We start from the raw sequence: 12,500 nt of genomic DNA on the forward strand, positions 1-12,500 counted from the left end.
ATGCAAGTAATATTAAAAGTTGCTGCAAATGACCTGCATTTTATTGAAATCAGAGCAACACTGACATGACAACAATCTAAAAAAAAAAGCACAAAGTTTTCAACAATCCCTCATTTCTGATGCTCAGCAGCCAGTGTTGACTTTTTGCAGTCTGGATAGATCCGTCAGTGATCTTCCATTCTAATAGATGGCAGATTTGATCCAACTAATTCTGGTATGGTTGAACCAATCAAATAAACTAATACACTTCTTGTTTTTGCCATGATTTTGCTCTTGGTACACAACACAACTGCAAGCAAGGAATGGCAAAGGTGCCTTTTCCCTGATACGGTTTTGTGGCACATATTTGGGGTTCCATGGATACAATTGTTTGAATGTTTTAATGAAGACCAAAAAATGTGCTCTAAACCCAAACAATAACCAAGGTGATCATCAATAGAAATATGTATTGATTCCACCAGGAAAGGTAAATCTGCTAAACCGGGTCATGGATGGATTAATTTGGATTTAGTTTCTACAATAAGTAAACTGATATGTATCTAAAATATGTATCTAAAATACATATTTAGGAATATATGATGCATTAGATGCTTTTATGGAGATTGTTTTGGAATTTTACTAGCCAGTTACAATACCAATTTAAATGATCTGTTTTTATGAAAATCATCAAACAGAAAATCATCTGAAAGTTTAAAGCTGTTGAGCTCCCAGTAATTATTATGTTACTGCCATAAAAAATGGCCTGCTGTATTTTCTTATATAAAGGAACAATTTGAAGGGTTAAGAGCATGACAATTAGATATTTTAAAAATAAGGACCACCCTAACACACACGCACGCACGCACGCACGCACACACACACACACACGCACACACACGCACACACACGCACACAAACCCTAGCTCAGATATGAGGACCACCCTAGCTCAGATATGAGGAAATCATTCTGACATGAGATTGCAGCCGCAACCAGTGATTTCACTAAGAACTGTGCTTTAGAGATAACAAGTGATTTACATGTCCAAAGTTTTAACCATGACCAGAGATTTAGAGATGACCAGTGATTTAGAGATGACAAGTGATTTAGAGATGACCAGAGATTTAGAGATGACCAGTGATTTAGATGACCAGTGTTTTAGAGATTTAGAGATGACCAGTGATTTAGATGACCAGTGATTTAGAGATTTAGAGATGACCAGTGATTTAGAGATGACCAGTGTTTTAGAGATTTAGAGATGACCAGTGATTTAGAGATGCCCAGTGTTTTAGATGACCAGTGACTTAGATGACCAGTGATTGTTAGACATATACTGTGATAATTTCCACAGCCGTATTAAAGCACAAACCCAATAGCACAGGCAGGCAGGGATCTACACGAACATTTGTTTTCCTTGTTAAGTTCAAACATTTAGGAGCACAGACAAAAATCACATAATGTAACATTACACTGCAGCCAACTGCTAAACATGCCAGTGCACCAATTGCAAAGATTAAGAATAATAATAAAAAAGAATGACTGACAACAGTTAGGGTTAGGCTTAGGCTCATAGTCAAGTCAACTTTATAGACCCTTTCAACAATAAAAACAAAAACAATGCTTGAACATTCTATTTGGTTCCCAATCTACTTCCTCTGCATTAAGATAACATGGAACGTTAAAACGGAAGCCTTGTGGGGCCAACTATGATGCTGATAATGGAACTCTCTTGAAAGGGTCTATATTGTGCATTTCATACACAGAGGTCATTCAATGTGCTTTAAACAAAAGCAAACATGAATATCTGATAAAAGCATAGAAGGGCAATAGTCAAAGAATAGTTTAAAAAGTAAAGAATAATAATAAAATAATAATAATAATAAGAAAACATAAAACACACAAGGTGATAGTACATAAAAGCATAAAAGGGCAATCATTTAAAAGTGTTTAAAAAGTAATAATTAAAACATAAAAAACAACATAGAAACTATTAAAATTTTAGCTGAAAGACTTTCCCAGATTTAGAAATGTAAAAAGTAAAAAATAATGCCTTAAAGGAGAATTCCGGTGTGATATTGACCTAAAGTGTGTTGAAACATGATACCAAGTGTGAATGTCATCTTGGCTTGTCCCCTGCACTCCGAAATTTGACGCTAGTTAGCCGATGCTACCAACAGGTTTTCGTTGGGGGTGCCTCGGGCATCGGCCTAGCCATTCAAATAAATCACTGTTTTACACCATTTTCGAGGCTCAAAGTAGCTCCACGTTTTATTGGTAGACTTCTGAGGGCCCTGACATTTAAAACGAGACATTGAGAACTTTGAAAAAGCACTGATAGTTTATGTACAAGACGATTTATACAGACAGTACCTTCAGGAAGTTTACTGTTCGGCGCCATCTTGAATTTAGTGACGATGTGACGACTCTGAGCGCTGCTGCTGCTCCTGCGAGCGCCTGTAGGCGTGGCTTTGGCGCCTGTTAAGGCCGCACCTGATTTGCTGCCTTTAAAAAGGTCGGACTTTGACAATATGGCGCGCGTGCTGCTAATGGCTGGTGACTCCAGACGCACGTCTGCCGTTTGCCTTTCGTTATGAGTTGTCTTGTATTTGATTTCTTTTCATACATTCATTCTGCATTATTCTAACATTGCATGCCGACACTGCTTAACACTACTGATCTACTGACTAACCCATACATTGTGGCGGTTGTATATAGTTTTCCTTCTGTTGAAGTAAATTCTTTAATTATTTTGGCAATTTCGTGTCCGTGTCCTCCTTGGTTTTTGTTACGTTCTGAGCCAGGATGTAACAAAGATGGGGGCTCGTCTACTTGCGATTAGGCAAAAGTAATTGTTTTCAAAAAGTGCTTAGTTCGATTGCTCGTAAATGAGTAATATTTGTTGGAGGACATCGGTATTTCTGCAGAGCTTTGTGGTCCATCGTTGGAGCGTTTGGTAAGTAGCTGTGCGCAAATTCAAAGTGATTTTCCCTGTTAGGCATAAGCGCTGTATTTCCTTTGAGATACAACGTTTTTTTTTCCTTTTTGTAGTGTTGTGGTGAATGCGAGTAGTAGCTCTGCTCGGGAGCACCACCGCGGAGTTGTAGGTCGTTGCTGATTGCCAATTATATGTTAATTGGAAAGGGAATTTTGGAAAAGCAGCCCATTGTTCGTGCAGCCTCTGCTTCTGCTGCATCGCTGCGTCAGCCTGTTAGTTCAGCACCTGTTGTTGGTGAAGAAATAACTGATAGCGAAATGACATTCCAGCAGAAGAGAGAATTGCTACAGTTGCAACTCGAGCATGAGAAAATAAAGCACATTTCGGAAAATAATCGGATTGAATTGGAAAAAGCCAAATTAGATTTGGAGTTTCTAAAATTAAATCTGTTAAAAGATGGTAAGATAAAGTCTGAAGGTGTCATGGATGTCGGGCAAAATTTGAAATTGGTGCCGAAGTTTAATGAACAGGATCCGGACACTTTCTTTTCCTTGTTTGAAAGGGTTGCAGATGGAAGAAATTGGTCGGATATTGATAAGTGTTTGCTTTTACAGTGTGTCTTAACAGGTAAAGCCCAGGAGGGGTATTCTTCTCTGTCTGACGATGATTCAAAGGCTTACGCTAAAGTGAAATCTGTTGTGTTGCGGGCCTATGAACTTGTTCCAGAGGCATATCGTCAGAGATTCCGTGCAGGTGTAAAACTAGCAGTTCAGACGCATTTGGAGTTCGCTAGAGATTTGCGAAAGCATTTTAGTCGCTGGTGTTCAGCAAGTGATGTTAAGTCGCTGGATGATTTTACTAATTTAATGCTTGTAGAACAGTTTAAATCCTCTGTTTCGGAGCGCGTTGCAACGTTCATCTCTGAGCATAAGGTTAAAACGCCAGAGGAGGCCGCTGCACTGGCCGATGAATTTGTTTTGATTCATAAAAACAGTTTTCGTAACTTTAGTGGTGTGCAGAATACAGGGCAGGGAGCTTATAGAGTTTTGCCTAAGTCTCCCATGCCATCACGAAAACGCGAGACAGACCTGCTCTGTAATTACTGTCGTGAAATTGGGCATTGGAAGGTTGATTGTCCTGTACTTAACAGTAAACAAAAGCAGTATAATCAAGCGCATGCTAGACCGACTGTTTTAGCATCATCGTTGACTCTTAGGCCTGAAGTAAAGACTCCTGACATGATACCTAATGATTTGGCTGCAGATTGTCTAATGTCTTATCTGCCTTTCATTACAGATGGCCTTGTTTCTTTGTCGGGTCATGATGTTCCAGTGAGAATCCTGCGTGACACGGGAGCAGTTGATTCTTTTATTTTGCAGTCTGTGTTGCCTTTTTCTGAACAATCTTACACTGGAGACAATGTTCTTATTCGTGGCATTGGGATGAGCACTGTATCTGTTCCTCTACACAAACTTAACATTCAGTCCGATTTTGTGCAGGGAGAAGTGGTTTTGGGCGTTCGTCCAGCTCTGCCTGTGGATGGAGTTCATGTGATCCTGGGAAATGCCATTGCGGGCAAAAGGGTTTGGGCTGACACGCCTTCACCTATCGTTTCTGTTCCCCAGAGTAATTGTGCTAGTGAACAAGAGTCTTCAAATGCAGTTTGTGTGGTTACCCGATCTATGTCTCATTCTGATCAGTGCGCATCTAACGCTGATGATCAGAAGGAGAGTTCAAAGTCTGTGTTGTGTGTGCCTGATTTGTCCTCTTTGCCTTTTCCTTTGTCAGCTAAGGAGTTGGGTCATGATCAGTCTAAGGATCCGTTGCTGGCTGATTTGATGGCTAATGCACTTTCTTCTACAGATGCACCGAGGGCAGCCCGTGGATATTTCACTGATAACGGAGTTTTGTTTCGTAAATGGGTGCCACAGTGGGATAAGTTTGTGGGAGAAGCTATAATCCAGGTGGTGGTCCCGACTAAACATCGTAACTCAATTTTGCAGGTGGCTCATGATCAGTGTGGTCATGGTGGTGTGCGGAAGACCTATGACCGTATCCTCAGACATTTCTTTTGGCCTCGGGTTAAAAGGGATGTGTCTGCTTACATCAAAACTTGTCACACATGTCAAATAACGAGTAAACCTAATCAAAAGCTTAAGCCGGTTCCATTGCATCCGATTCCTGCTATTGGAGAACCATTTGAGCACCTTGTTATCGATTGCGTAGGTCCTCTTCCTCGATCGAAAAGTGGTAGCAGTTACATATTTTCCATCATGTGCTTGAATACTCCTTACCCCTTTGCATATCCGTTGCACACTATTTCGACTAAATCTGTACTTAAAGCCCTGTCTCAGTTTGTGTCCATTTTTGGAATTCCTAGATTTGTGCAGAGTGATAAAGGCTCAAATTTCACTTCTTGTGTTTTTACTGAGGTTTTGAAGCAATTGCATATTAAGCATCTCACGTCGACAGCTTATCATGCTCAGTCTCAGGGCTCTCTTGAGCGCTTTCATCAAACTATGAAGTCGCTCTTGCGCGCTTACAGTGTTCAATTAGATGCGGACTGGGAAGAAGCTCTACCGTGGCTTATGCTGGCAGCTCGCGAGGTTGTCCAAGAGAGTACAGGCTTTAGCCCGAATGACTTAGTTTTCGGACATAAAGTTAAGGGAATTTTGTCCGTATTGAGTGAGGTTGGAAATAAAACTGAACCGCCTAAAAGTATTGAGGCTTATGTGAATAGCTTCAAGGATCGACTGTCTCGAGTGCGTGAAATTGCGAAGCAAAATCTAGAGTGCGTGCAGCGAAAAATGAAGCGCTTATATGACCGCACAGTTGAGCTTCGTTCATTTGAAGAGGGTGATCGTGTTCTTGTGCTTCGCCCATTAGTTGGTTCACCTTTTGAGTCAAAGTTTAATGGTCCATACACTGTCTTACGAAAAGTGTCTGATGAAAATGACTTGGTTTCTACTCCGTCTCGTAGGAAGAAGTCCACTCTGTTCCATGTTAATATGATGAAGCCTTACTATGATTCAGTTTGCGTTAAACCTGTTTTAGCTTCTGCCCCAGTGCTTGATTGTGGCCCAGGTAATGAAATTGACGGTGAGCTTGTTTCACCCAGTGATGGAATTTTAAGGGGGCGTTTGACAAATTCGGAATGTTTGGCCCAGCTGGATAACTTGTTTGCATATTTGCCGCCGTCTCAGCGGGCCGAATTGATCCAGCTCATTAATAAATATCCCGTTCTGTTTGGTGACAACCCATCCCGAACAACATGGAGTGAACACGATATTGATGTAGGTGACTCTGTGCCGATTAAACAACGTTTTTTTATCGTGTGTCTCCAGATAAACGAAAGCTGATGGAAGCTGAGATTCAGTATATGCTTGAAAATAATATCGCTGTGCCTTCTTCGTCTGAATGGGCCTCTCCATGCATTCTCGTTGACAAACTGGACAAAACGGTTCGGTTCTGCACAGATTTTCGTAAGGTGAACAGTGTCACTAAAAGTGATAGTTTCCCGATACCCCGAATTGAAGACTGCATTGACGAAGTGGGACCAGCCAAATTTGTAACTAAATTGGACCTTTTAAAAGGTTATTGGCAAGTGCCGCTTACAGCTAGAGCACGGGACATCTCGTCTTTTATTACACCATTTGGACTGTATTCTTATACAGTAATGAGGTTCGGGTTACGTAACGCACCAGCAAGTTTTCAGAGACTTATGAATCGCGTAATATCTGGTTTAGATGGATGTGCTGTATATCTTGACGATCTGGTCCTTTGTAGTGTTACTTGGGTTTCGCACTTGCAGAAGCTCAAGTCAGTGTTCGATCGCTTGACCGAGGCGCAGCTTACGGTGAACCTGGCACGGTAACGTACCTCGGAAAAATTGTTGGAAATTCTGTTCATATCAGCTGCATTATTCAGTTGTAGAAAAGGAAGCTTTAGCTTTGATTTGGGCTTTACAACATTTCGCTGTGTACATTAATTCTGGTGTAGCATTGACCATTTTCACTGACCATAACCCTTTGACTTTTTTGAATTCTTTGAAATGTCCAAATCAGCGCTTAGTTCGTTGGTCTCTATTTCTACAATCTTATTGTTTAGACATTAGACACATCAAGGGCTCCGATAATGTTGTGGCAGATGCACTGTCCCGTGCTTAATTATGTGATGCTGTGGTGCGTGTTTTTTTTGTTTTTTTTCCTTCTCCATCCTTAATGTGCTCCTAGGTGCTATGGTTGCTGGGTGGACAGGGAAATGGAGAGTTGCTGAGAGGAGATGAGCGCTTGGCCTTGCTTCGAAAACTACGATCCCATGAGGCTCTTCGTTTTCTTTTGAGGGGGGGGCGTGTGACGACTCTGAGCGCTGCTGCTGCTCCTGCGAGCGCCTGTAGGCGTGGCTTTGGCGCCTGTTAAGGCCGCACCTGATTCGCTGCCTTTAAAAAGGCCGGACTTTGACAATATGGCGCGCGTGCTGCTAATGGCTGGTGACTCCAGACGCACGTCTGCCGTTTGCCTTTCGTTATGAGTTGTCTTGTATTTGATTTCTTTTCATACATTCATTCTGCATTATTCTAACATTGCATGCCGACACTGCTTAACACTACTGATCTACTGACTAACCCATACATTGTGGCGGTTGTATATAGTTTTCCTTCTGTTGAAGTAAATTCTTTAATTATTTTGGCAATTTCGTGTCCGTGTCCTCCTTGGTTTTTGTTACGTTCTGAGCCAGGATGTAACAGACGATAAGTCGAGCGGGAGGGATCAGATTCCAAAAACAATTCCGTGGAAATGCATGGATTCCAGTTGCAGCTACCATCCATGCATTTCCACAGAATTATTTTTGGAATCTGATCCCTCTGATCATTAGAATGAGGTAAGCTGTTTTATTCATTTGTGGTTCATCGACAAAGCTGCCTGGCATTCTGTGTAAATTGGAGTAGGCCTGATGCACTGCCATAGCGATCAATAGGATATCTGCTGCCATAGCGATCACACTGCCATAGCAATCAATAGGATATCCGCCGCCATAGCGATCAATAGGATATCCGCTGCCATAGCGATCACACTGCCATAGCGATCAATAGGTTATCCACTCCCATAGCCGCTGCCCTAGCGATCACACTGCCATAGCGATCAATAGGAAATCCGCTGCCATAGCGATCAATAGGATATCCGCTGCCATAGTGATCACACTGCCGTAGCGATCAATAGGATATCCACTGCCATAGCGATCAATAGGATATCCGCTGCCATAGCGATCACACTGCCGTAGCGATCAATAGCATATCTGCTGCCATAGCGATCAATAGGCCCATGTAAAGAAGAAATCACATTAAAATCACCATCAACCTAATTATCCTACAGATTATAATACTATGCAATAGCCTAATTATCCTACAGATTATAATGCAATGCAATAGCCTAATTATACAGATTATAATGCTATGCAATAGCCTAATTATCCTACAGATTATAATGCTATGCAATAGCCTAATTATCCTACATATTGGGGTACCGGTAGCCAAGTCGCAGCATGCTCACCCAAAACACGGTTGTGCTAACTCTCTGTAGATGTAGCCTATGAACAGCTGGTGTGCTAACTATTTAGCCTATGAACAGCTGGTGTACTAACTCTCTGTAGATGTAGCCTATGAACAGCTGGTGTGCTAACTCTGTAGATGTAGCCTATGAACAGCTGGTGTGCTAACTCTCTGTAGATGTAGCCTATGAACAGCTGGTGTGCTAACTCTCTGCAGATGTACCCTATGAACAGGGAGACAATGCGTCCACACCCTGGCAGTAAACTTGGCAAACATTCATGGCCCATTTCCCCCCAGTTTGCAGATTTGATTTGATGGTTATTTATTCCCTTGTGCTCATACGTGATGACTTTTGTACTTGTTGACTGTGCGTTTGTCATGATTTTCAAGAATCAGAATTACGGATTTGAATGCAGGTCTCTAAGGCTTCCCAAACTGATACAGCGTTTGTGGACGCAGATCGGATTTGATCCGAAAACCCATATGGAAACTGATTCAGTGTAGCGGAGGCCTCAGGGTTTCGAGCTGTGGGCCCGTCTACACAACGCTTTATTTTATCGGTTAGGCCTTGCGTCTACACACCACCCATACACACGCCACCCACACACACACCACCCACACACACCCTCAACTCAGCCACCGCACTCCTGGCACGCTGCTTGATGACCACATAGTCCCACCCCTCAACTCAGCCACCGCACTCCACCTGGCACGCTGCTTGATGACCACATAGTCCCACCCCTCAACTCAGCCACCGCACTCCACCTGGCACGCTGCTTGATGACCACATAGTCCCACCCCTCAACTCAGCCACCGCACTCCACCTGGCACGCTGCTTGTCAGAACAAAGCAAAGCTGTTTATCATATTAAAATGTGTTTTTCTTTCCCCTCATGATTTATGTGCACAATGGATCAGCCTTGTGTGTCATGATTTATGTGCACAATGGATCAGCCTTGTGTGTCATGATTTATGTGCACAATGGATCAGCCTTGTGTGGCTAAGTTAGAAGCACACGTTAGCTTAACTTCCCCTGTCACGATTTATGTGCACAATGGATCAGCCTTGTGTGGCTGAGTTAGAAGCACACGCTAGCTTAACTTCCCCTGTCACGATTTATGTGCACAATGGATCAGCCTTGTGTGGCACGATTTATGTGCACAATGGATCAGCCTTGTGTGGCTAAGTTAGAAGCACACGTTAGCTTAACTTAGTTAAATATTAGCTTCTACAATCTATGTCTAACGCAGTCACATACCTTAATAAAATGAACTTTATTAGTTTAACAGTTGAATTGAAAACCAAATTGTCTGTAGTCTCCTTATTTCATGCGACTGATTTAACAAACTGTTTTGACAATAATGTTTTGTGTTCTACACAAATTAAATGTGAAGCCTCACCCGGCGGTTTTGTGTAGACGTTTATCTTATGAGGACAACAACCTTAACCATCTAGTCTGTGTGAGGTGTGTATGTGTGTGTGAAGTGTGTGAGGTGTGTGTCTGGTGTGTGTGTCTGGTGTGTGTGTTAGTTGTGTGTGTGTGAGGTGTGTGTGTTAGGTGTGTGTGTGTTAGGTGTGTGTGTGTGTGAGGTGTGTGTGTGTGTGAGGTGTGTGTGTTAGGTGTGTGTGTGTGTGTGAGGTGTGTGTGTGGAGTGTGTGTGTGTTAGGTCATTGGTCCTCATTGGTGGAGGAGGCAAGCGAGAGAACATGTTTACGGCTTCCTGCCCAGACCTTGACCTTGTGTGTGTGTCAGGTGACCTTGACGTGAGAACACTGTGGAACACGGAACACACATCTTCGCTCTTATCCTTTGGAAAAAGAAAATAATACAATGAGAACGTCAGGAAATACAATTAGACACACAGTCTGATGAGGAAACACACACACACACACACACACACACACACACACACACACACACACACAACACACACACACACACACACACACACACACACACACACACACACACACAGACACACATCACACTCACACTCACACACACACTCACACTCACACTCACACCAGCAATGGCATTGTAAAATCCCATTTTCCAGGCTGGAGAAATAATTTATTTTGTACAAAACTTTTGTACACACACACACACATATCACACACACACACACACTCACACATATCACACACACACACACTCACACATATCACACACACACACACTCAAATATATCACACACACACACACACACACACACTCACACATATCACACACACACTCACACATATCACACACACACACACTCAAACATATCACACACACACACACACACACACTCACACATATCACACACACACACACACACACACACACACTCACACATATCACACACACACACACACATATTAAACACACACACTCACACATATCACACACACACACACACATATTAAACACACACACTCACACATATCAGACACACACTCACACATATCAGACACACACACACACACACACTCACACATATCAGACACACATATCACACACACACACACACATAACACACACACTCACACACACACACACACACACACACACATATCACACACACACACACATATCACACATACACACACACACACTCACAGTACTTCTCTCACCAGCGATTGACAGCTGACCTTTCTCCCATGACCTCTGGTATGACCCGCAGGTCGAGTGAGCATGAGGAGTTAAGTGGCGGCCCCTGCAGGCCAGAGGAGTGTACTGCGGGAGCGGCTAAAGAGATGCGCTACTGCCCCTCCAGGCCGGAGGAGTGTACTGCGGGAGCAGCTAAAGAGATGCGCTACTGCGCCGTGTGTCATGACTACGCCTCCGGCTACCACTACGGCGTGTGGTCCTGCGAGGGCTGCAAGGCCTTCTTCAAGAGGAGCATCCAGGGTAACACACATCACATACATCACATACACACACACACACACACATTTCACATACACACACACACACATATCACATACACACACACACATATCACACACACACACAAACACACACACACACAGTGGTTAATGTGGAATTTGGCAGGTGGAGGAACATATGTGGTGTAGCAATACGTTTTGGGACAAGACAGTGTCACTGTGGCACCAAGTGTTAGGCTTAGGGTTAGGGTTAGGGTTAGTAGCAATACGTTTTGGGACAAGACAGTGTCACTGTGGCACCAAGTGTTTATTATGAACACCGCGCTAGCAACGTTTTTTATTACCACTGCGCTAGCAACGTTTTTTATTACCACCGCGCTAGCAACGTTTTTTATTACCACCGCGCTAGCAACGTTTTTTATTATGACCACTGCGCTAGCAATGTTTTTTATTACCACCGCGCTAACAACGTTTTTTATTATTTTATTATGACCACCGCGCTAGCAAAGTTTTTTATTACCACCGCGCTAACAACGTTTTTTATTATGACCACACGCTAGCAACATTTTTTATTATGACCACCTCGCTAGCAACATTTTTTATTATGACCACCGCGCTAGCAACGTTTTTTCTTCTTCCAAATTGTTTTTTTCTTTTTGAAATAATTTTGTGTCAACGGGACACTGAAAGACCAGGCTGCACATGCATATCACATACGCACACACACACACACGTCAACATTTTTGTTGCAAACAAAATCAACCTAAGCGTGTTCAGATGATGCAATAGACGAGGCACTGTTGCTCACCTTTCCATCATCGTAAAGCCCAATTTGATTGGTCTGAACAGCTCTGGTTTGCGGTTATGGAAATACCATGCACTATGCCATTTATATAGCTAGAATAATATGTGTTTCCAATGATATAGGCTACTGTTTCTATAGTACAAGTTATTTTTATGTGGGTAATTGCAACCGCACATAAGTGGCCTTGGTGACCCACAGGCCGTCACTCTCCATAGGTTATGGCAAAACTCATCTTTCTAAAACTGCTTTTCCAGCTGCATAAAATATAGTATAAACACAGATGTGTGCAAACTTAGAATATATGGGGTTGCCTGGTCGGGACGACAGCTTCATTAGTTCCTCCATAGACATTCAGCGATAGCCGA

General features: G+C 42.7%; 1 protein-coding gene across 4 annotated transcripts in view; it reads left to right on the plus strand.

Moving 5' to 3' along the window:
- Nucleotides 1–12,500, plus strand: part of esr1 (estrogen receptor 1) — a 48,495-nt gene that overhangs the window by 11,057 nt on the left and 24,938 nt on the right. For all 4 annotated transcript variants that reach the window (XM_042094933.1, XM_042094935.1, XM_042094932.1 and 1 more), the window contains exon 3: nucleotides 11,126–11,352. In XM_042094933.1, the coding sequence (XP_041950867.1) occupies nucleotides 11,126–11,352 (227 nt within the window). The remainder of the gene's footprint in view (nucleotides 1–11,125; nucleotides 11,353–12,500) is intronic.

The sequence above is a fragment of the Alosa sapidissima genome, chromosome 6, assembly GCF_018492685.1.
Source record: "Alosa sapidissima isolate fAloSap1 chromosome 6, fAloSap1.pri, whole genome shotgun sequence".
NCBI classification, from domain to species: Eukaryota; Metazoa; Chordata; class Actinopteri; order Clupeiformes; family Clupeidae; genus Alosa; species Alosa sapidissima.